Source organism: Ictidomys tridecemlineatus, chromosome 3, assembly GCF_052094955.1.
Source record: "Ictidomys tridecemlineatus isolate mIctTri1 chromosome 3, mIctTri1.hap1, whole genome shotgun sequence".
NCBI lineage: Eukaryota > Metazoa > Chordata > Mammalia > Rodentia > Sciuridae > Ictidomys > Ictidomys tridecemlineatus.
Genome location: NC_135479.1, coordinates 54,241,300 through 54,265,128, shown reverse-complemented (window position 1 = coordinate 54,265,128; position 23,829 = coordinate 54,241,300). Strand labels below are relative to the sequence as shown.

General features: G+C 42.2%; 1 protein-coding gene across 3 annotated transcripts in view; it reads left to right on the top strand.

Moving 5' to 3' along the window:
• Positions 1-23,829, top strand: part of Myh13 (myosin heavy chain 13) — a 62,943-nt gene that overhangs the window by 37,362 nt on the left and 1,752 nt on the right. For 2 of the 3 annotated variants that reach the window (XM_078042894.1, XM_078042893.1), the window contains exons 24-40: positions 1,612-1,788; positions 3,745-3,890; positions 4,000-4,090; positions 4,943-5,332; positions 8,606-8,732; positions 8,821-8,939; positions 10,720-10,916; positions 11,921-12,104; positions 13,113-13,278; positions 13,938-14,062; positions 15,155-15,463; positions 15,537-15,740; positions 17,665-17,790; positions 18,061-18,231; positions 19,824-19,928; positions 20,027-20,122; positions 21,807-21,941. In XM_078042894.1, coding sequence (XP_077899020.1) covers positions 1,612-1,788; positions 3,745-3,890; positions 4,000-4,090; positions 4,943-5,332; positions 8,606-8,732; positions 8,821-8,939; positions 10,720-10,916; positions 11,921-12,104; positions 13,113-13,278; positions 13,938-14,062; positions 15,155-15,463; positions 15,537-15,740; positions 17,665-17,790; positions 18,061-18,231; positions 19,824-19,928; positions 20,027-20,122; positions 21,807-21,941 — 2,868 coding nt within the window. Of the gene's footprint in view, positions 1-1,611; positions 1,789-3,744; positions 3,891-3,999; positions 4,091-4,942; positions 5,333-8,605; positions 8,733-8,820; positions 8,940-10,719; positions 10,917-11,920; positions 12,105-13,112; positions 13,279-13,937; positions 14,063-15,154; positions 15,464-15,536; positions 15,741-17,664; positions 17,791-18,060; positions 18,232-19,823; positions 19,929-20,026; positions 20,123-21,806; positions 21,942-22,353; positions 22,455-23,829 lie in introns of those variants that run through there. The other variant, XM_005332875.3, reaches the window with a different exon arrangement.

Below are 23,829 nucleotides of genomic sequence, written 5' to 3'. Positions count from 1 at the left end.
ATACTCTACGACTCAGAGATTCTGAGGTGTGCAGACCAAGGAAGTCTTCCACCAGTCCACAGATGGACAAAGTGGGCACCACCACCACCACCCCACCCCCGTCTCCCCACCAGTCCCCACTTTCCCGCTGTAAAGAGGAGGGAGATTGGAGCAGGAGCATATGCAAGGAGGTTTATAGCAGCATTGCTTGTGGGAAGCTGCAGGAAATAACCAGGTCCATCCCTGGGGGAACAGAGAGGCAGAACATGATGGATGCACACCAGGAAATACCACGCAGCTTTGGGAAGCAAAAGACTTGTGCACACACACGGGGCATCAAAAATGGACAATAAAAACCTAGGACTAGTGGGGAGAAATATGAGGAAAAATGGAATATTCAACATGCACATAAGACAGAAATATACATGTGGCAAAGATATGTAAAAACACATGCATGATTCATACCACAGCGGTCACCCATGAGGAGGGGGTAAGGGCTGAGGTCTGCTGGATATGAGATGACAATGGCAGTTGACAATCGGAGTCAATGTGGGATAGACAATTGAAACTGATAGGAATGAGTGGAGACTGTGAACCCTGGCCACAGATGGTAGCCTTGACTAACCACCAGCCAACTACCATCAGGTAGAAATGTCTATCCAGCATGGCCAGAGCTTCTAATTTTCCACAAGAAGTCAGAAATTGAGATTTTATGTGAAATTTCTTCCTCCCCCCCCCCGCCAATTTGATAACATTTCAAAAATTGTAAATGAAAGAAAATATGTTTGGGGCCAGATCCAACTCATGGGTCAAGAAAGGGCAACCTCAGATTTGAAAGATGTGTACATGGAAAGCAATTTTATTTAATGCCTTAGAATTCTATGCAAAGTGCCCTAACCACACACCCCAACAACACCAGATTCCCCTCAGGATTTTCTTGCATAATATCTCATGCCTTTCCTTCCCTTCTTGCCTCATTCTAAACCCCCATCAGCCAACCTAACAAATACCTGCAGATGCATTATACATTACGAATGAATATAAATTGATATGTTACCCTTCAGAGGTAGCATATTTGCATTTTAACAATGTCCCTCGTTATAAAATAGAATGTGCTCCTTGAAGAAATAATTCTAATGGGAGAATCTGAGACATCATCAGAGAGCAACAAGGCAAATTTTTAAAAACTGAGAGACTGTGTGGGCACAGTGGCACATGCTCCTATCCCAGCTACTGGGAGGCGGAGGCAGGATCACTTGACCCCAAAAGTTTAAGGCCAGCCTAAGTAACATAATGAGCCCCCATCCTAAAAACAAAAACTGAGAGATTGTCAATTCCAGGAAGTAAAAAAGCAGTAGTCAGAGGAAGAGAGACAACAATCACATTTTTTTTTTTTTGTATCAGGGATGCTTAATCACTAAACCACATCCCATCCTTTTTATTGTTTTATTGTGAGATAGGCTCTCACTAAGTTGTTGAAGCTGGCTTTGAACTTGTAACCCTCCAGCCTCAGCCTCCTGAGCAGCTGGGATTACAGGCATGTGCCACCACGCCCAACATAGCAATTACATTTGTTATTGGAAGCTTGGAGTTTAATTGTTTCAATATTAAATTGGTGGTGTTATTCTCTAGGTCAAGAATCTGTCTGAAGAAATGACAGCACTTGAAGAAAACATTTCCAAGCTGACCAAAGAAAAGAAATCACTACAGGAAGCCCATCAGCAAACTCTGGATGATCTGCAGGTCGAAGAAGATAAAGTTAATGGTCTAATCAAAGTAAATATCAAGCTGGAACAGCAAATAGATGATGTAAGTGCATCTGACTCCTATGCTGTAGCGACTGTTACTGGTGGAGGTGCAGGCAAGAGAGGGGATTAACATGATAGGAGGGATTCCAGTCCTGGAATCAGAACCCTGGGTTCAGCCTTGGTCTGACCCCAAACAATTCTGGCATAATGATCAGGTCACTTAACCTTGTGAACCTCCATTTTCACCCTATGGAATGGGGTCACAAATAGCTTTACCTTGCAAGGTTTCCATGGAAAATTCATCACATAGAAAAATTGAGTTAGACTTTGGCTGCTAATATTATTATTACATCATCATCTTCATCATTATTACCATCCACTTGTAGCTCATTTGGGTTCCAAAACCTCCAATCCTGTTCTAAAATTATTTAAAACTAGTTCCATTTGGAGCTAGTGTAGCTCAGGGGTAAAGCACTTGCCTAGTGTATATAAAGTTCTAGGTTCAATCCCTAGCCACAGAAACACTAGTTCCATTTGTGGCTCTGAAAATTAATATATTCCATATCATAGTAAATTCTTGTATTCTCTCTCTCTCTCTCTCTCTTGCTCAATAAGAGCAAAGTTTGTTTATTTATTTATTTATTTATTTATTTATTTATTTATTTACTTTGGTGCATTACAATTACACATAACTGGGGATTCACCATGCCATATCTCCACATGCTCAAAACATAATCGTCAAGCTCATTTCCCTTTAACTTCCCTTTCTCTCTCCCTCTCTCTCCTGCTATGCTTCTATTCTGCTTGTCACTTCTGCTTTTATTATTATTATTTTAACCAATGTTTTATGGTTATATATCCAACAGTATCCATTGTGGTAAATTTGTACATGTACATAGCAGAATTTGGTAGATTTCATTCCCTGGTCCCTCCCCATACCTTCCCCTTGTCCCTCCCTCTCCTCTATTGGTCTCATTGGTCTCCCTTTTTTCCCTTTTATTTTCAGAGATCCATTATTATTATTATTATTATTATTATTATTATTCCTCTTTCTATCTCTCTCTTTAATTTCCACATATGAGAGACAACATTTGACCCTTGACTTTCTGAGTCTGGCTTATTTCACTTAGTATGTTGATCTCCAGTTCCATCCATTTTCCAGCAAATTACATAATTTCATTCTTCTTTATGGCTGAGTAAAACTCCACTTATTTCATTCATCATTATGTTCCATGGTGCTATTCATGGTAGGCAAGGATCCGCATTTAAGTGCTTCATAGACTTTTAGAGCAAGTCCACAATTGATTTGATCAGTTCCTTATTAATGGACACCTATTAATGCGTGAGCACGCGCGCACACACACACACACACACATATGTATGTATATCACATTTTCTTTACCCATTCATCTGCTGACCAACACCTAGGCTGATCCTATGGCTTGACATTATTGTTCTTAATATGAGAACCAGGTTTGAAGTTTTCTAATTTTTTTCACTACTATGTCTAGAACTTTCCCAAGTCTCTTATATTCTTCTGAGGCCAGAGTAGGTGTGCTTTCCCCCCATTCCATCCTTTCCCTGTGCCTATTTGTACACACACACACACACAAAGTCGTTGCCCAAATCCCCCCAACAGTTGCATAGAATAAGTAGGGGGGTGTATGTTGTGCAATCTGGACCTGCATGTGTCATTCACAGAATCCCCCATTTGTTCCTGTCTGGGCAAGAACAGCCACCTATGGGTGCCAGACTCCTACAGGGAATATGTCCTAGAAAGGGTCAAGTGGGAATTGGCTGAAAGAAGCATCCAGGAGCCAACCAAGGGATCCCCTAGGGTTCTCTTTGCAAGAAGAGGGAAGAGGGGGAAGACTTGCTTCCTTCCAGGGTAGGTGCTTATGGTCAGCACCCTACAGGAGCCCAGGAAGCCATGGGCCAGGTGTGTGGCTGCACTGACTGAAGGGGCTGAGCTCATTTTGGTAGCAGGGTTCCATACTTTCTGCCTATGTCTTCCCAGCTCGAGGGCAGCCTAGAGCAGGAGAAGAAACTACGGGCAGACCTGGAGCGAGCAAAGAGGAAGCTGGAAGGAGACCTGAAAATGTCCCAGGAGTCCATCATGGATCTAGAAAATGACAAGCAGCAAGCAGAAGAGAAATTGAAGAAGTAGCTATTTTATCTTCTATCTCTCCATTGGCTCTTGAAAGCCAAATTTCCCACCCTTAAAAAGCTTGTATCTCATGTTCTTTTATTTTTTTAAAAAATCTACTTGCAGGAAGGAATTTGAAATCAGTCAGTTACAAACCAAAATTGATGATGAACAAGTTCACAGTTTGCAATTGCAAAAGAAGATTAAAGAATTACAGGTAAAAGTGTCAAAACCTTCCCAACTGCAGAAATCCCTTGGCAAGTGCCCCTGCACCCCTGTTTGCTCTTTCCCCCTGTGATCCTTGAGCTTCTTTTCTTCTTCCTATTGGAAGCTGGAGAAAATGTCCTGTTTTTTTTTTTTTTTTTTTTTTTTTTTTTTGCCCAGCCTGGTCTCAAACTCATGGACTCAAATGATTCTCCTGCTTCAGCCTCCCGAGTAGCTCAGAACTACACGCGTGCACTGCTGCAACTGACTTTTCTTTTAATTTTTGAAATTAATATTTTAATTTTCTAAGTAACATACACATATTTCCTTGGAAAGAATAAAATATATGACCAATAAAACTAAATGTTATTAATAGAGAAGCATTGCCACTGTTCCTAAGCCCAGTGATCTCCGAGTTTCTCAGAGTAACTACCAGTTTCAATCAGATGTACATCCTGGTGGAGTTTTTGCTAAGTCTGTCTGTGTACATTTAAGATACAAAGAAAATATATAGAATATATTTATGCAATATTTTGTTTCTTTGCATTTTTAGCATAAAATTTTCATACTGAGCACATCATTCTGTAACTCACTTATTTCATTGATCATTATTTTCTGTGGCGCTATCCAGGGTAGGTAGGCATGGATCAGCATTTAACTACTTCATAGACTTCTAGAGCAAGTCCACAATTGATATGATCACTCCCTTATTAATGGACACCTAGGTTATTTCCAATTTTGTTCCACTAACTCAGTGTTATAATGTATTCTTAACTACATGCTGCCAATTCCTCATCACTCAGTCCCTCACAAAATTGAGTTGTTCCCTCCCAAAACAACATTCCTGATATGCTGACCCTTTTAGGCCCGCACAGAAGAGCTGGAGGAAGAAATCGAAGCAGAGCACACGGTCAGAGCCAAGATTGAGAAGCAACGCTCAGACCTGGCCAGGGAACTGGAGGAGATCAGCGACAGGCTGGAAGAAGCCAGTGGAGCCACTTCAGCCCAGATTGAGATGAACAAGAAGCGGGAGGCTGAGTTCCAGAAACTGCGCAGGGACCTGGAGGAGGCCACCCTGCAGCATGAAGCCACAGCTGCCACCCTGAGGAAGAAGCATGCAGACACTGTGGCCGAACTCGGGGAGCAAATTGACAACCTGCAGAGGGTCAAGCAGAAGCTGGAAAAGGAGAAGAGTGAGCTAAAGATGGAGATCGATGACATGGCAAGCAACATCGAGACAGTCTCCAAGTCCAAGGTACCTGACTGGCCAAGTAAGGCAGCTAAGTCTAAGTTCTCCTGTCTCGTGGCCATGTCTCCAAAAGTACAGCATATTCTGTACTGAGACCCTCTCCCCCACTTCTGTTTGCTCTCAGTTTCTCAAATTCATTTAAGATGTGTGTCTTCTCCATTTGGGCTGTAATTTATAAACAACAGATATTTAAGTGGCAGGACACTTTATTTAAGGGTCAGACATTTATTGCTCACAGTTCTGAGACTGGGAAGTCAAAAATCAAGGTGCCGGCCAATTCAGTGTCCAGTGAGGGCTCACTCTGTGCTTCAAAGATGGTACCTTACCACCCTGTCCTCAATGGCAGAAGAGGAAGGGAGCTAGCTATGGCTTCTTTAATAAGGACACTAATTCCTTAGGAAGGTGAAAACTTCAAGACCTAATCCCTCATCGAAGGCCTCACTTCCCAGCTCCACTGCACGGGGAACTCAGTTTTAACATACGAATTGGGGAGTTGGGGGACACAAACATGCAGACCACAGCATCATTCAAGCTTGACCAAATGATCTACCACTCCTCACAGTGGCATGGTCCTTCCTGAATCTTACAGAAAGCCACCAGTCCATCTGGAATGTTCTAGAACTCACCTATCAATGGATTGTACCATAGGGGATTTATAGGCATCTACACCATCTTCTTACCCCGTTGTCAATATGAAGTTGTGCCTATGATCATAAGCATGGGTGGATCCAGGTTTTATGGTAATTAAAGCACATAAAACTTGGAAGGGTTGGGGCTTTTAAAAAAAAAAAAAAAGTTGCTGTCCCTCAGTGTCTATGGGGTATTGGATTCCAAGACCCTCATGGATATCAAATCCACAGCTCAAGTCTCTCAAGTAAAAATGGCACAGTATCTGCTTATATCCTATGCACAAACTCCAATACACTTTAAATTACCTCTAGATTACTTATAATACCTAACACAATGTACATGCTGTGTAAATAGTTGTTACAGTGTGTTGTTTAGGGAATAACGAAAAGAAAAATAAAAGACTATACACATTCAGTAGGGATGCAAATTTTTAAAATATTTTCAATCTGTGGTTGGCTAAATCTGAAGACATGGAACCCAGAGATAAGGAGGGATAACTGTATGCAAAATTATGAAAATTAGATATGAAAGGTAGTATTTATTTAGAGTAAAAAAATTGCAGATTATTAGAGAACCAGAAAACAGGTTCCTTTCTTCTGAGGGCTCATTAGACCATTTGCCAGAGATTCCTTCCAAGAAATACACTGTGCTGGCGAGGGCTCCCCCTTCCCACCTGAAACTTACTGCAGCTCCCTAAATTCGCTGGGGCCCATGCTGATGAGTGCCCTGAAGCTTAACTTCATCAGCTGCATAGTAATCCACCTCTGCATATGACTTCAGGTAAAGCTTTTCTCAAAGAGCAGCTGTGTGTGCTCCTCTGTTCAGGAGTGTCCTCATTTCAAGGTGTACTGAGCTATTCTTGTAACTGTTTGGCTGGGTTAGAAGAAGCAACTGTGAAGTGTAGGTCTTCCACAGAGGGATTCCCAGAAGGTCAGGGTGTTCATCAAGAAAAAATGGTGGGGGGAGATGGTTCCTATGGAGCTTCTTTCTGTCCCTGTTTAGGGTATGGTTCAGACTTCCCTGTGATTTCTCTTGATTTCTTCCTCACTTTCTGTCTTAGCCCATTTCCATTCCTATAACAAAATACCTGAGACTGGACACTTGATAAAGAAAAGGGTTTTATTTGCCTCGCAGTTCTGAAGGTTCAAGGGCACAGCATTGGCATCTTCTCAGCACTGCTAAGAGCCCCATGGTAGATGGCATCACAATGGCAGGAGCATATGTTAGAGTGGTGAGAGGCACATGCAGAAGAGACACTCAGATGCCAGGCTTCTTATAATAATCCATTCTCATGGGAACTAATTAAATCTCTCAAGACTAGCATCACTCCCTTCTGAGGATGGGCTCCTCATGACCTAATTATCTCCCACTAGGCCCTACCGTTTTCTTTCCTTTCTCCCTGTCTCCCTCCCTCCCCCCTTCCTTCCTTCCACCCACCAGGGATTGAATCTAGGGGGTGCTCAACCACTGAGTCACATTCCCAGCCCTTTTTGTTGTTGTTGTTGTTTTGGGAGTTTATTTTTTGAGACAGAGTCTTGCTAAGTTGTTCAGGGCCTTGTTAAGTTGCTGAGGCCAGCTTTGAACTTGCAATCCTCCTGCCTCAGCCTCCTGAGCTACTGGGATTACAGGCATCTAGCACCACACCTGGTTTAGTCCCTACCTCTTTAAAGGTCATGTTACCTCTCAAAACTGCCACACTGGGCACCAAGATTTCTGTGCATGAACCCTGTGGAGACAAACCACATCCAAACTATAGTATTCCCTGACTGGAGCTTGTTACAGGGTCAGCCGAGTTAGAAGAAACTTGAGCACTGACCATACACTGCCTTTCTTACAGCTTCACTCCTGACAGAATGGCTTTTTGCTCTCGGTTCTTGATTTTCAAATCCAGTAGGAGGAGCATTTCCTATTACTTTATATTTTTTTAAGTTATTGTATTCTTTGATTTTTCTCCTTGTGTGTTACCTTCCCCTTTCCAACTCCCCCTGATGGAATTCTTTTTACACGTGTATGTCATCTTCTCAGAGATTCAGAGTACTTGGAGGTCTCCTTTGGGATATAATATCCCTGTCTTTTCTGCCATCTTATGCTCCCCAGGCTAAGGAAAAGCTTATGCTCAATTTATTTTACATTTTATGGTGTGGGAGGAGGAGGAAAGAGGTCTGCATTATACATGAGGTTGCTGAAAAATTTTCACCAAAATATAGGCCAATCAGACTTTATAAAGGTGAACCCCTCCAAGTCACCTCAGGGAATCGTTTATATTATTCAGTGAAACCCTCAGCAGAGTCACATGAACACAGGGCTCACAAACACCATTCACCTACCAACAGAATTACTTATATTCCAAGAATCTCAGAGTCTCTTTGAGTGACATCCTCTCAGAAGTTTGCATATAAATCATTAAATATGTCCTTACCAAAACCACTGTTCCAGGTTACTGGTCATCAAGCAGCAATCACAAATAAAAATGAGGCAATTCTGATCCGATGATGATTTTTTAAACTGACCTTTATCTTTTCTATGTTATATTATTTTACCTAATAAGAAGTCAAATTATCAAACTGTCCAGTTCAATATCAAGTACCAGAAAGCCATTTTTGCCATTTGTGTTGACCTTTATCTCCCACTCTCACACCACCCCCCAAGAGTAATGTGGAAAGAATGTGCCGGTCTGTGGAAGATCAATTTAATGAGATCAAAGCCAAGGATGATCAACAGACCCAGCTAATCCATGATCTGAATATGCAGAAGACAAGACTGCAGACCCAGAATGGTGAGAACAGTCAGGGCTGTGGGGTCTGGGTAGGCCCCAGGGGAGGGTGGTCGGCTTTGCTGATGCGGGGGTCCCATCTGTTTGGTAGGGGAGCTGAGCCACCAAGTGGAAGAGAAGGAGTCTCTGATTTCACAACTGACCAAAAGCAAGCAGGCCCTCACTCAGCAGCTGGAGGAGATTAAGAGACAACTAGAAGAAGAAACCAAGGTAAGGACACCTCTTTGAGAATTGCCACATCACAGCAGATAGAACCTGAGAAGCTGGGGAGCACAATCACTTCACTTAGGCAGGTTGAAGGCAGAGCTACATTAAAAAGTCTGCCTTGAATATGGTAGGAACCTGCTCCTTAAAGTTTAAGTACCTTGACATTGGATCTCCTTTCTCATCTCCGGGCACCTCTATCCTCTACAGGGTGGTTAAATAAATTTCCCTCTTCAGCTGGGAGCATCTCCTCCCCACCATCACAGTGCTGATTTGCTGACCTCTGCCCAATGATTCACCCAAGCTCCTTGGAATTCTTCCTCTTTATTCTTCATTACACCTATAACACCTGCTTCTAAGTACCCTTTCTCCCAAAAGACTATATGGTCTGGGGGATACCCTTGAGATATTCATATCCTCGATTCCAGAATCTAGACACTTGTGTTTATAATACATGTTTCCCCACTATCCTTCACTCCTGAAGAGCCAGAATGATTTTCCCTCACCCTAGTAGCACTCAGTAGGTGCAGTCCTAGTAGGACAATACACATAGTAGATGTTCAGTAAATGCTAATGATGTGTGTTCAATTATTAGAATAGGAATCCAGAAGCCCACAAAACTGCATAAATGGAAAGCTGGGGTTACTGTGCACTGGTCATAAAAGCAATCTTTTAGAAATTTCTACAAGCCCCCATTTTTCCCTTCTGTAAAAGAACAAATGTTATACTTACCTCCCATATTTCTATTCCCAGTAAAGGTTTTCAGTAGACTAAAGGGGGGCAGGGAATGGTGAGAACCAGATTCCAAACAAGTAATGAGAAGGTCTACTTTAGGAATGAGGTTCTCCTTTAGCCAGGAAACAACAACAGTAAGTTTTCCTTCTCAGGTAGCGTTTTTCAGTTTGTGGTTTTTGTTTTTTTTTTTTTTTGAAAATATAATTTTTTTCTTTTCAACTAATTATTTTATTTTTTATTTGTTTTAATCAGTTACACATGACAGTACAATGATCTTGACATATCATACTGTGTTTTTTAAAATGATGAAAAAAATACACAAATTACTGCACCAGGTCAACAGAACTCTTTTCTTTGATAGTAGCACTAGAGAGTGTTTCGCAACCAATTTAGAATCTTGAGTTAAACTTTCACCCTATCCAGATGACAGTGAGTGAGTGAAGAGACCTCTGGGCATGTCCTGTCTCGCTTGGGACAGGAGGTGGAGCCCTGGAAACAGTGCAGCCCATTTCCACAGTCCCCAGTGTAGGGACAAATCCCCCTGATGACACCAAAAGATGCTCTCAGATTTCTCCTGGTTGCAGCATTCAATAACATTGCATCAAGTAGTGAGAAAATTGTTCCCTTTTTAATTCTGTTTCAATTCTTCTGATGACGTCCAGGAAAAAGGTCTCAATTTGGACAAATCTTTAGAATTTGCTTATTTACTTTATCAAGCAATAAAAAGAAGGCTTTAGACACAGAGTCATAGCAGGTGACAGTGCCAAGATAAGCAGCGATAATATTGCTTTATTTCCATTGCATTTGTTTTTATGGTTACCTGCTGTTTATGCCAAGAGTTAATGGTTTTCTCCTGGCTGTTGTGGAATAGTCAAATATAATTAAAAAGCAAACTTAAGAAAACTAAACAGGTGATATGCTGATATGGCAAAATGTTTTGAAGATAGTATGGGAATTATCCTAGTTAGGGAAAAGCTATTTCAATGAAAAATACCTTAATCTGGGAAAGAATCATATATTTTTTGCAATTTGTCACCACTGTAATTCCCAGGCCAAGAATGCCCTGGCCCACGCCCTGCAGTCCTCCCGCCATGACTGTGACCTGCTGCGGGAGCAGTATGAGGAGGAGCAGGAAGGCAAAGCCGAGCTGCAGAGGGCGCTGTCCAAGGCCAACAGTGAGGTTGCCCAGTGGAGGACCAAGTATGAGACGGATGCCATCCAGCGCACGGAGGAGCTGGAGGAGGCCAAGTATGAGCCCTAAGGTTACAATTGGAGAGGTGACCCCTGGACACATCCTAAGAGGCAGAGAGGACTTCCTACATGGAGAGACTCTCTTGTTACAGTTTCTTAACCATTCAGATAACCATTCCCCATCCTCTTGGGGTCACCTCTTTCTTGTGGGGAACTCTTTCTTCTGGCCCCCTCGGTAGCTTCTTAGGGACCTTCTTTGTCTCCAAGCATTTTGGGATTATTCCAGAGATACAATCATGTTGCTTAATGACAGAGATAAGTTCCAAAGACAAATCATGAGGCAATTTCTGTACTGTAAAAACATCCTGTGATTTCCTTACACAAACCTAGATGATATAGGCCAATCACTTAATATGTCCTCTTGATATGATCAAGATCCATGGTAAACACAAGATGAATGATGGCATCACGGGATGTACTGTTTTACAGTAAACTTTTTTTAAAAAAAATAAGTAGAAGCAGTACAGTCTAAAAAAAACAGTAACAAGGATAAAATAGGTCTAGGGGTGTAGCTCAGCGGCAGAGAGCTTGCCTAGCATGCAAAGGCTATAGGTTCAATCTCCAGCACCACACACACACAAAAAGTATAGTATAATAAAAATATACATCATTAACAGAATTGTTTTTTTATCACTATCAGGTACTGTGTACTGTATATAAACATGTATCATACCTTTATGACTGGCAGCCCAGTAGGTTTGTTTATAACAGCATCTCCATAAACATACGAAGTAATGCATTTCACTACATATAACAATGGCTACCATGTCCCTAGATGTGAATTTTTCAGGTTCATTACAATTTCATGGAACCCCAGTTGTATGTGCTCTGTGACATGTCATTATGTGATACATGACTGTACTTGGATCCTTTCCACTCAAATGCTAAGTCTTGCTCAACCCCTTCCAGACAGTTCTTTTTCAACCTGACAAGTTACATTATGAAATATCCCACTTTTGCCAAGACAAGGGGAAAAAAAAAAAAACATCTGGTTCTCTTAGGAAGAAACTGGCCCAGAGGCTCCAGGAGGCAGAGGAGAACACAGAGACTGCAAACTCCAAGTGTGCTTCCTTGGAGAAAACCAAGCAGAGGCTTCAGGGAGAAGTGGATGACCTAATGCTGGACCTGGAGCGAGCCAACACAGCCTGCGCCACTCTGGACAAGAAGCAGAGGAACTTTGATAAGGTCCTTCCCCAACCTCTTAATGGAGGTGGTGGTCAGAGTGACAGACTTTCACATTTGGATGTGAGAGATGCACCCACATTCGACAAGGCCCCCAGCTAGAACATTGATTCTCAGTTTGGAGGACTCTGAGTTTCTCTTTACTTTTGTGACAGTCCCTCTGAAGGGAATTTTAGTTTTAGTCAGAGCTAATTCAGATTATATTGAGATTATAATACAGGTAATCCAAATGTCCTAATCCAAATAGCCAAAAGGTTCCAAAATCCAAAAATTTTTGAGCATTAATACAATGTCCCAAGTGAAAAAATTTCAGACTGACCTCATGTGATATGTTGCAATTAAAATGCACATGTTCTAAAAATGTATAAAATTACCTTCAGGCCAAGTGTATGAGCTGTATATGAAACACAAATAAATGTTGTGTATAGACTTGGGCCTCATCCCCAATAATTGATCTCATTTTATACAGATATAAAAATGAGATTTATGTATAGAGTGAAATTTATGTACACACATACACACATGAGCATTACCAAATTCAAAGGAATCTAAAGTCTGAAACACTTCTTTTCCCAAGAATTTAAAATCAAGGATACTCAATCTGTATCTTTAAGAATCCAGCAGAATCAGGAATTTAAGAATCAGGCACCAGAGTGCATGCCTGTGATACCAGCTACTTGGGAAGCTGAGGCAGGATGATTGCAAGTTTTGAAGCCACACTGAGCAATTTAGAAAGACCCTTTCTCAAAATAAAAAATGAAAAGAGCAGGGATATAGCTCAATAGTAGAGTACCCCTGGGCATAATCCCCAGGACTACAAAATAAATAAATAATAAAAGAATCCAGAAAAGCAAAGATTGTAGCCAGTGGTCCAGAGCAAGACCCCTCCTCTTCTTTGACCCCCAAAGATGAAAGACGGAAGCCTTGGCATTACTAATAGCCCTTGTTTGACCAGATTTTCAACTCCCCCAGCCCCTTCTGCTTCTCACATGGCCCTTTATCATCTCCCAGGTCCTTGCAGAATGGAAGCAAAAACTGGATGAGAGTCAAGCTGAGCTGGAAGCTGCTCAGAAAGAGTCCAGGTCGCTTAGTACTGAAATCTTCAAGATGAGGAACGCCTATGAAGAGGTGGTGGAACAGTTAGAGACATTGAAGCGGGAGAACAAAAATCTGCAAGGTGAGCTCTCTTGGGGCCCCAGCTGTGTAATATTTCCTCTTTTCCTCCTGCCATCCCCTTCCCCGATTTGCCCACAGCCTCCTCCCTCCCACTACTCTACCAAATCCTCTCCCATCATGCATCCCATTTGCTCAATGGGCCCCAAGTCTTGGATCCTGTGCCTTAATGAGCACAAGATCAGCTTAGGAGCAGCTTAGTTTCATTTTTAAGAACTGAAGGCACAATGGGTTACAATGCCCACTTTTTTTAGAGAACAAGACGCTTCAGGGATTCTTAGTGGCTTTGCATCTTTGTGCATGTCGCTAAAACCCTTAGGACCTCAGACTTTTGCCCTATAAAATTAGAAGACCAAGATCCAGTGCTTTCTAAAGCTTCTGCCAGCTTATGCATTTCCTGGCTCTCTCGGTGATCCTGTTGCATTCTTTGTAAAGTTTTAGGATTTATTAAAGTGTTCTATCCTTGTTGCTCACCCCTCTGCATAGCTCAGGTGAGACAACACATCTGGTCTTACTGACACCTCATCTGAATGGCTTCCCTGTATTCTCTTCTATGTGAATGTCACGAGTGAGCTGCCAACCCCTAAATTGCCTGGCAAAAGCGTAGCTATGCTATAAGCTAGAGTCTGTTGCAACAGCCTAAATCAAGCCTGTCCTTTGCAGAAGAGATTTCTGACTTAACTGAGCAGATTGCAGAAACTGGCAAGAACCTCCAGGAAGTGGAAAAGACCAAGAAGCAAGTGGAGCAGGAAAAGTCCGATCTCCAGGCTGCCTTGGAAGAGGCAGAGGCAAGTGCCTTGTCTGGAATATGGCACTGGGAAGTTCAGGAAAACAGGAATCTGAAAGGATGCCCTTGTCCACCCATAGAGGTGCCTTCCTGCCAGAAGGCATTGAGTCCCTGTTGGGAAGAACATTTATCCCTTCCTGGGACTGAAAAAGCTAAGCTTTGTGGCATGGTCTCCCGAGTACCCTCTCTGGCACATGTCCTCTTTGGAAAATAAGTGTGTTCATTGTGTCCTCAATATCTTCCTTGCAAGAAGCAAAACAAAAAAATCAATCAGCAAACATTCTGAAAGCCAGCTCAGAATCCTTCAGTTTTATGTTTAACTTAGGGTTGTGCACAACATCGTTGGCTATTAAGAATCTTAAATCATCAAAAATAGAGCCAGATGTAAAGTTCAAATTTATGAGCCCTGGATCCATAATAATGATTAACATGTATGGAATTTATTATGGGCCAGGCACAGTTCTAATTCCTTTACTTGTATAATTCATTTAATTCTCACAACAGACCTTTGTGTACATCATATATACATATGTATAGGTACGTATGTGTATGCGTATCTATCCATATATGTATCTATACCTGTGTGTTATACGTGTGTGTACATATGATTAGTGTAGATATATTATTCTTATCCATTTTACAGATGCTACAAAGAGAGTGTGTAACCAGCCCAAAGCCCCTCTAAACACCAGATCAGGTCATGTCCAGAGCAGGGCAATTGGTGATGATGTTTCTAGGAAAATTTGAAGGAACGCAGGATAACAGAAAAGCACTTACCCTGTCATTGTAGAAAATGAATTATAGTTATTATTAAAATAGATACCCACCATCGAATTTTTATTTGAATTATGATTATTATTAAAACAGAAACCCATCATCTTTTTTTATTAATTCCAAAGGATGCTCAATATATAAAGTTTTATCCCAACATTAGGGATATTTGTGGGCAAGTCAAATACTCAAACCTCTGAATATTGTTCCCTTCATCTGTGAAATGGGTATAAAAATATCCATTTTACTACAATAGGGGTAGAAAGGTCCATTCGAGAGGTGATGCCCACAGCACTCCCAATTGCTCCTTTTTTCTAATTAGGGTTCCTTGGAACACGAGGAGAGCAAGATATTGCGTGTCCAGCTAGAGCTGAGCCAGGTAAAATCCGAGCTTGACCGCAAGGTTACTGAGAAGGATGAAGAAATTGAGCAGCTAAAAAGAAACAGCCAGCGAGCCACAGAGGCCATGCAGAGCGTGCTGGATGCTGAAATCAGGAGCCGGAATGACGCCCTGAGGCTGAAGAAGAAGATGGAGGGAGACCTCAACGAGATGGAGATCCAGCTGGGTCATTCCAACCGCCAGGTGGCGGAGACCCAGAAACACCTGCGCATGGTCCAGGGCCAGCTCAAGGTGAGCACCGCCTGCTCCCACGCTCCCTCAGCCTGCCCTGCGGCTCTGCCTTCACTCCTGGTTTCCCCTGTAGGATTCCCAGCTGCATTTGGATGATGCTGTAAGGAGCAATGAGGATCTCAAGGAGCAGCTAGCCATCGTGGAACGCAGGAATGGTCTCCTGCAGGAAGAGCTGGAGGAGATGAAGGTGGCCCTGGAGCAAACAGAGAGGACTCGCAGGCTGTCGGAACAAGAACTGCTGGATGCCAGCGACCGAGTGCAGCTGCTGCACTCCCAGGTGCGTCCGCCTGCGCCAGGCTCTAGGTCCACTGGGAGCGCAGGTAGGGTCTCCTGCAAGCCCAGGTATCTCCGCACTACCTCCTCCACGTGCCTCTGCTCAAGGTTCATCATGGGAGCAAGTAGAGCCCAGGCCCTACTCCTCCCAAAGTAGTGGTTAAAACTGCCAGGTAAACTTGAACTCTTGATTGACAGATTCCTGAGCTTTCTTTTATCCAAAGGTAAAGACAAAAGGTCATGCATGTTAAAGGGAATTCAGAGCAAGCAGGAATCATATTATTGCATAAAGCAGCTGGGGAAGGCTTCACAGAGCAAGTACAGATTAAGTAGCCCTTATCCAAAAGTACTTGGGACTAGACATATTTCTGATTTCAGGTTGTTTTGGATTGGGGAAGATTGGCATATACATAATAAGATATATTGGGGATAGGACCCAAATCTAAAAATGAAACTCATTTTGTTTTATTTTCACTGGGTACACATAGCCTGAAGGGACTTCTATAGATTCTGTTTAGGGTGCCTGAGTTTTGACAATGACTTATCACATAAGGTTAAGTGTGGAATTTTCCACTGGTTGTGAGAGGTTTTGAATTTTGGATCCTGAACATATTTCAAGATTTCATGTGTTTGAATTAAAATGCTTAGCCTATACCATTTAAGCTGAAATATGAAAATATTAGGATTTTCTTTCAAAATAACCATTTTTATGAAAGTTTTAAGAAGTTGCTTGTGTTATAAAACAGAAAATATGAGCAGACACACAGAAGAAATAAAATCAACAATATTGTTAACATTTCAGGGTATCTTATTCTTAGGCCCTTGTGAATCATAAACACATTTTTGATAAAACTATGTTTGATCTTTTGTAACCTATTGCTTTCATTTAATAATGTGTCATGAACTTATTTCTACCTCTTTAAATCATCTATGATATGGTGGTTTTTTTATTGGTTGCTCAAGACAATACAATGATCATGACATATATGATATGGTTTTTAATGTCTGGAAAACAGGCTACTATAGTGCTATAATATGGCACTTTAATCAATCCTCTGTGGTTGGTTAATTTAGATGGTTCCCAATAAAATTTTTATGATTAGAAAGACCATTGTTACAAATGTGCTCATAACTGAATTTTCATATACATCTACTATTATTATTGTCTTGATATTTCTGGAAGTAAATAAAATTCTAGAAATAAAATTTCAGGGTCAGAACAATAAAGATATTCATAATACATTGTAAATTGCTCTTTAACAAGGTTGTCTCAATTTTTATTCCAATTAGAAAACGATGTGAGGGCTCTTTTCTACCAAATCTGAAAAGTCCCTGTTATTTCTTGAATCATCATCAGTTTTATTGTTGGAGCATACTTCATTGGGAATTTTAGTATTTATTACTAGCAAAGTGAATCACTTCATCATTTTATTATATGTTGTATTTCTTCCTGTGTGTTTTTTCCTACTTGTACTCCTTGCCCCTTTTATTGATTCATCTTATTTATATCATAAGGAAGAGAATACTTTTTCCATAATATATGTTGTAAATATTTTTTAGTTTGTTATTATCCTTTCAATTCTATCTAAGGTACATTTTGATTATTAGGATTATTTTTCATGTGATGTGTAGTTATATCTATCAACAATTTCCTTGTTCCATTGCTTTTTATTGACTAATCTATCCTAAATATTCAAAATTCCACCTTTATCATTGACTCAATTTTTTTTTTGATGTTCAGTTTTGAATATGTTTCAAGACTTTCTGTTCAATTGAAACTGAAATCATACCTAACAGATCACCCATGTGAAAAACAAGAAATGGAACATAATTATAAGTTATTTACTAACCCACCCGACCACCTCCTTTTCGATTGTTTCATATGCCCAAATAAAACCTTCACCACTGATATCTCATTTTTCTTGTAGAACACAAGCCTGATAAATACCAAGAAAAAACTGGAGGCTGACTTGGCTCAGTGTCAGGCAGAGGTGGAGAACTCCATCCAGGAGTCCAGGAATGCAGAAGAGAAGGCCAAGAAGGCCATCACGGATGTAAGCACTGTTCTATTTTTAGATGCTGTTTGAAATGGAGAAAGGGGGCTTCCAGGCCAGGGCATGACAAGTAGGTTTCATCTCCTTATGAGTACAGTTAGTGGTGGCTTCCTGGAGTCATTAAAGAGGCAAAATGGACCATGTTAACTGGCCTCAGTAAGGCAGGGGAAATTCAATCTGATGCACAAGACCAACTTGAACAGCATCATCCATATGCTCTGGGAATGGGTAGGTGGATTATACACTAATATGTCCTGTGAACTTGACCAGGCCGCCATGATGGCTGAGGAGCTGAAGAAGGAGCAGGACACCAGCGCCCACCTGGAGCGGATGAAGAAGAACTTGGAACAGACAGTAAAGGACCTGCAGCACCGTCTGGATGAGGCTGAACAGCTGGCCCTGAAGGGTGGCAAGAAGCAGATCCAGAAACTGGAGGCCAGGGTAAGTTCTTTTGAGAGGATTCTGGCTCTTGAAATGATATCCAGTTTAGCTGCCTCAGGCAAAACCATGATCCAGAAATTTATCTGGTACAAAAGTGGCTGCTGATAGACTGAAAAGATAGCTTCGGGACTATTTCCAAAAGTCCCTGTGAGCCAAATTTCTATATATTCTCTTTGACCTTTCCCTGTACCCCAACACACACAAATGGGCACTCAGCCATTGAGCCACATCCCCAGCCCCATTTTGTATTTTACTGAGAGACAGGGTCTCACTTAGTTGCTTAGCACCTCACTTTTGCTGAGGCTGGCTTTGAACTCACAATCTTCCTGTCTCAGCTTCCTGAGCCACTGGTACTACATGTGTGTGCCACCACAACCTGCCACAAGTACATTTTGATACGCTAATACCTTGATATCTATAGTGGGATGATGTCTTTTAATACTCATTTTCTGTTTTTCATGCAGATTCATATCTATGCACCTAAATGAGAAAAACTCACTTTATAATCAGAAAAATACACATTTCATTATAATTTACATTTTGGACTATGATTCATTTTGATGAATGATGGTCCATCCTGTAGTCTATAGTCTCCCTTTGTCTCCCACTCCCAGGTCTCTTTCTCTTCCCAACTTTTCTAAGTTTCTAAATGCAATATGTGATTCTGGTGTATTTCCCACTCCGTCCCAAAAGGAGAGCAATTGGTATTTCTTCCATGTTAATGCACCAGAAAAGATTGGCCAGCCCCCCCAACACTGAAAATCCTATTTGTATTTTATCTGGAAGCTTCTTTTGTATTTGTTTTGTTTCTTTGCTGACTATTCTCTTCATTTCCTCTACTGCTTGATTTTCCCTTTAGACCTGTGATGGTTTATTTCAGTCATTTTTTTTAAATGGGCTGTGCTAGCAATTGACATTTTAGAAAAGGGCTATGAGGAGGAAGTTAGAAGGAGGTTGTTGGGAGATCTCTATTGTCCCAGGAAGACAGGAAATGAAAGAGTGGGAGGGAAAGAGGATGAGGAGGAGGAAAAGAAAAGGAAACAACTTTTCCCAGCAGGAAAGCCCATCTTTCTTTATACCAACCTCCCTAGGATGTGGTCACCAGGCACACAGTTTATTTAAATATGAAAGGATTTTTTAAAATTTTTGCTAAAAACAACAAGTTGTAGACAAAAGTTAACCCACCAAGGAATTTAGAACTTCCTCTCAAATTCCTTAAGAGTTTACTTGCAATTATTTCCTGTCCTATTCCATTAAAAGGAGCTTAGACCTACCCTTCTCATATATCCCTTAAGGAGGGAAGGATCAGGACCCTCTTGCCCTCTGTGGTTCTGTGATTTCTGGGTTGGCTGAGGGCCCTAGGCCACCCTATCTCTGGTGAGGCACCTTGTCTGTCCTCCAATCCCAGCTGCCCAGTTACCTGAGTTCCATAAACCTTGCATAGACCTACAGAACAATTTCAAGGGAAAAAAAAAAAGTTTTGCAGAGCCTGATAGAAGAAAGTTTGCAGGGACCATGAAGTGGAGGGTGTGAGTCTATGAAAGAAGGCTGGGAGCTCTGACTTCATACTTGCATTTTCTTCACCTACCCAGGTGCGAGAGTTGGAAAGCGAGCTGGACGCTGAGCAGAAGCGGGGAGCAGAAGCTCTGAAGGGGGCCCACAAATATGAACGCAAAGTCAAGGAAATGACTTACCAGGTGGAGTCTCCAAAACCTCAGTGAATGTTGCATGGGCCACACCCTATAAATAGAAGCCATAGGTTGGTGGGACTCTGTCACAGATATTCTGTTTGCAGGCTGAGGAAGACCGCAAGAATATCCTCCGGCTCCAGGACCTGGTGGACAAGCTGCAGTCCAAAGTGAAGTCTTACAAGAGGCAGGCAGAGGAGGCAGTGAGTATAGGAGATCCCCAGGAATACCCACGCACCTGGCTGTATGACTCCACAAATCCTTAGTGGGAACAGGTACCTGTTTAGTATCATCGCAAAGGGTCTGACCTGAGTTTGCATTTGCAAGTATAAACATAGGCCACCTCTTCTCACTCCCCTGGCTTACCTTCCCTACCTCCACCACTTCTGTGCCTTCTTATCTCCATCCCCTACATTGTACTGTCACCTCCATCCCCTACATTCAACCTTTACTCAACTCGCTCCATCCCATCCCACTCTGACTCACTCTGTCCATTGTGTTGCATCTTAACTCACTTTACTGGCCTTGCATGGCCCAAACTCTCCCTAACCAGCCCACCCGCCACCCCCTCCATCTTCCCTGAGACACCTCATCTTAATGCACATCATCGCCACACCCTACATCCTTTTCCCCACCTCCTCCAGTCTTCTCATCCTCCCCCACTCCCACCACTCCCTCTCATCCTTGTGGATCTGCCCCTTTATCAGAGAGGTGAAACCAACAGGAGAGAAATAGAATGAGCTGAACCCAGTGTTTTCCAAAATATCTTCTGTGGCTTTAGGTCAGGGGGATGTGAATGACAGGAAGCTGGGGACAGGAGGAGGATAGCTTTTTCTTTTATAGAAATAGACTTTGGAACACTCTAGGTTAAACAAAGTTAAACTGGTTGCTTTACTTCAAGAGTTTCTCGGATTTTGTAAGTAATTTGTGATTAACTCCCCCAGTGGAAGAGATAGTCTGTCATGTAGCATTTCCTACACTTAATTGATTTTCCTACACTTAATTGACATGTGCACAAAGCTGGGCAACTGAGCCAGGATTGGCAAAGATGCCCCTTCCTCTGGATCCCTACAGTTTGGCAAGGGCTTCAGCCTTAACTTGACCCCAGAGGTGAAACCTGCATGGCTAATTAAGGTAGCCAGGATTCATGATGAAGTAAGGCAGTAGGGGCCATGGGGCAGTAAAAAGTGTGCTCAGACCCCAGTTCCAGAACCTTCTTATTGCATGCAGAGCTTCTCTCACAAATAGTGTTACGAGGAATAAAATTTAAAGGATTCTCCCCTAGAAAAATGTCTAAGCAGATGACTTCTCCCATTGCCCTTTTTCTTTCCTGCCTAGAAGCCTGGACAGTTCCAGACTCACCTCAAAGAAGCATATTTGAATTGGTTAAATGAAGGGAGAGATCATACACATTGGATTAGTGCAGTCCTACCAAGATTGGCAAGGTTGGAGGGGTACCTAGGAGGCCACTTAAGCCAGGAACCCTTAGATAACCCTCAAATGAATCCATACCATGCTCTGGCCCCAGTCACTTGGTACTGGGCAGAATGATAGGACAAAGGGGACCTGAGCCATTGGTCTCTGAGACTTTCTGGTGTCTTAGAAGAACTTTAGAATTGTGTCTCCTCTAAAAATCTCTGCGGGTGAGATAGCATAGAGAAGGGGTTCAGGGCTGCATGGGTGGAGGCTTGGAGCACCTGCAAGGTGAGCCCAGTGTACATGGCCATGAACTGGGAGCTTCATCCTCACGCCCTGGAGAACTCAGCCCACCTTTCCTCCATGTTTTCAAGTAATCCAGGGCCCACAGCCTCCTGGTCCTCAAACTCCCTGGAGCCCCAGAGTCACACTGAGAGGCACCGTCACCTTATACCTCCATCTCCCCTTCAGGAGGAACAAGCCAACACGCAGCTGTCCAGGTGCCGGAGGGTCCAGCATGAGCTGGAGGAGGCTGAGGAGAGGGCGGACATTGCCGAGTCCCAAGTCAACAAGCTGAGGGCCAAGAGCCGAGATGTGGGAGGCCAGGTAAGAGTAGATCTCTGAGACCTAGGGGACCAATAGAACACCTGGGGAGAGCTTAGAGGATGCCTGTGGGTCCCCTCCTCCCCTGCTACTGCTCATGCACTCACGGATGCTACCATTTCAACAGAGACTCCCAATTCCCAGGCTCTTGGGAGAATAAGCCCAGAGACACAAGGAGACAGACATGTTGCCCCTGTCTCTCTCTGTCACTGGAGATGCTGTCCAGGAAGCTCCTTGCTTTTCGAGGACTTGTCCTATCTCTAGTAGCTTGACTGGTTTGTTTTTTACAATGTGCAAAGAGAGACGAAGCCTCTTCTTAATGCCATTTTTCTGCTCCACCTGAAGGCAATGGTCAGCCTCCCATTGAATTTGACTCATTTCCTGTGTCCATTTTTTTTTTTTTAATCTCCTACAGAAGATGGAAGAATGAGGCCCTCCTGAGGCTCGTTGCCATGGGACACCTCTGGGAGAGTGGAGGGAAAATACATGAGAAATAAATTCTCCTAAACACTTCAATTGCTGGCTCGGCCGTGTTTGTTATGAATTCTTAATTTTTGCAAATTCAGTTTTCCATTTTCTCTCTAAATTTATAGATAGCGACATGGGAGTTCATTCTTCTTCTGCGGGGCTGATTTTTAGAGACTTACCTGCTCTACTGTAAATATTAAGAAATATAAGGGATATGAAGGAGGAGCCTCCTTGATCCACATAAAAAAGATGAAAAGCCACCCCACTGCCAGCTAAATTACCAGCTTGCATAAATATCTAGGAATAAAGACCCAGCTGGGGTGTAGCTCAGTGTTTGACCACTAGCCTGGCATCTGTTATACCCCAGTTTTTATCTCCAGCACCACAAAAAAAATTAAAGATAAAAAAAATAAACCAAAATGAAGACTATCACCCCAACACCTATTAGAATTGCTATTACCAGAAAGAGAAAAAAATAACTATAATAGACAAAAGATAATAAGGACACAGAGGAAAGGAACAACAAAAGACAAAATATCATACCAAGGATGTCGAGCAGAGGGAATCCTTGTGCACCATTGAGGATAACATAAGTTGGTATGCCATCGTGGCAGATGGTATTGAGCTGGGCACAATGGTGCATGTCTAGAGTTGCAGTGACTCAGGAGGCAGAGGCAGGATTGTAAGGTGCAGGCGAGCCTCAGCAGCCTAGTGAGGTCCTGTCTCAAAAAGTAAAAAGGATGGGGGATGTTGTTCTGTGATAAAGAGCTCCCAAAAGAAATGGGGTAGGGGTGGGGGGAGAAAGGAAACAAGTAAGCAAGCATAGCATTTCCTCAAAAAAGTTTTTTTTTTTTTTTAAATACTATTCTAGGATCCAGCAATCTCACTACTGGATAGACACCCAAAGGTAATAAAATCAGGATCTTGAAGAGGAATCTGCATATCCATGTCCATGGCAGCATTATTTCACAATAGCCCAGACACAGAAACAGCCTCAGTGTGACAGGATGCATAAATGGATAAAGAAAATATGGTGTATAGGTACACAATAGAGTACTATTCAGTCTTTTCCAAAAAAAAAAAAAAAAGGAAATTCTGACATTTGTGAAAACATGGATGAACCTGAAGGACATTTAGCTAAGTAAAATAAGTCAGGTGCAGAAAAAAAAATGGCAGTGTGATCTCACCTACATGAGGAATCTAGAATAGCCAAACTCATCGAAGGAGAGAGAATGGCGGTTGCCAGGGGCTGGGAGTTGGGGGAACTGCAAAATGTTGATTAAAGGTTATAAAGTTTCAATTACACAAGATGAATAATTTCTGGAGACTTCATGTACAGCATAGTGACTATAATTATTGTACATACATGAAGCCCTGGGTTCACCTGAAATACATACAATTTCTATTTATAAATAAACCTTAG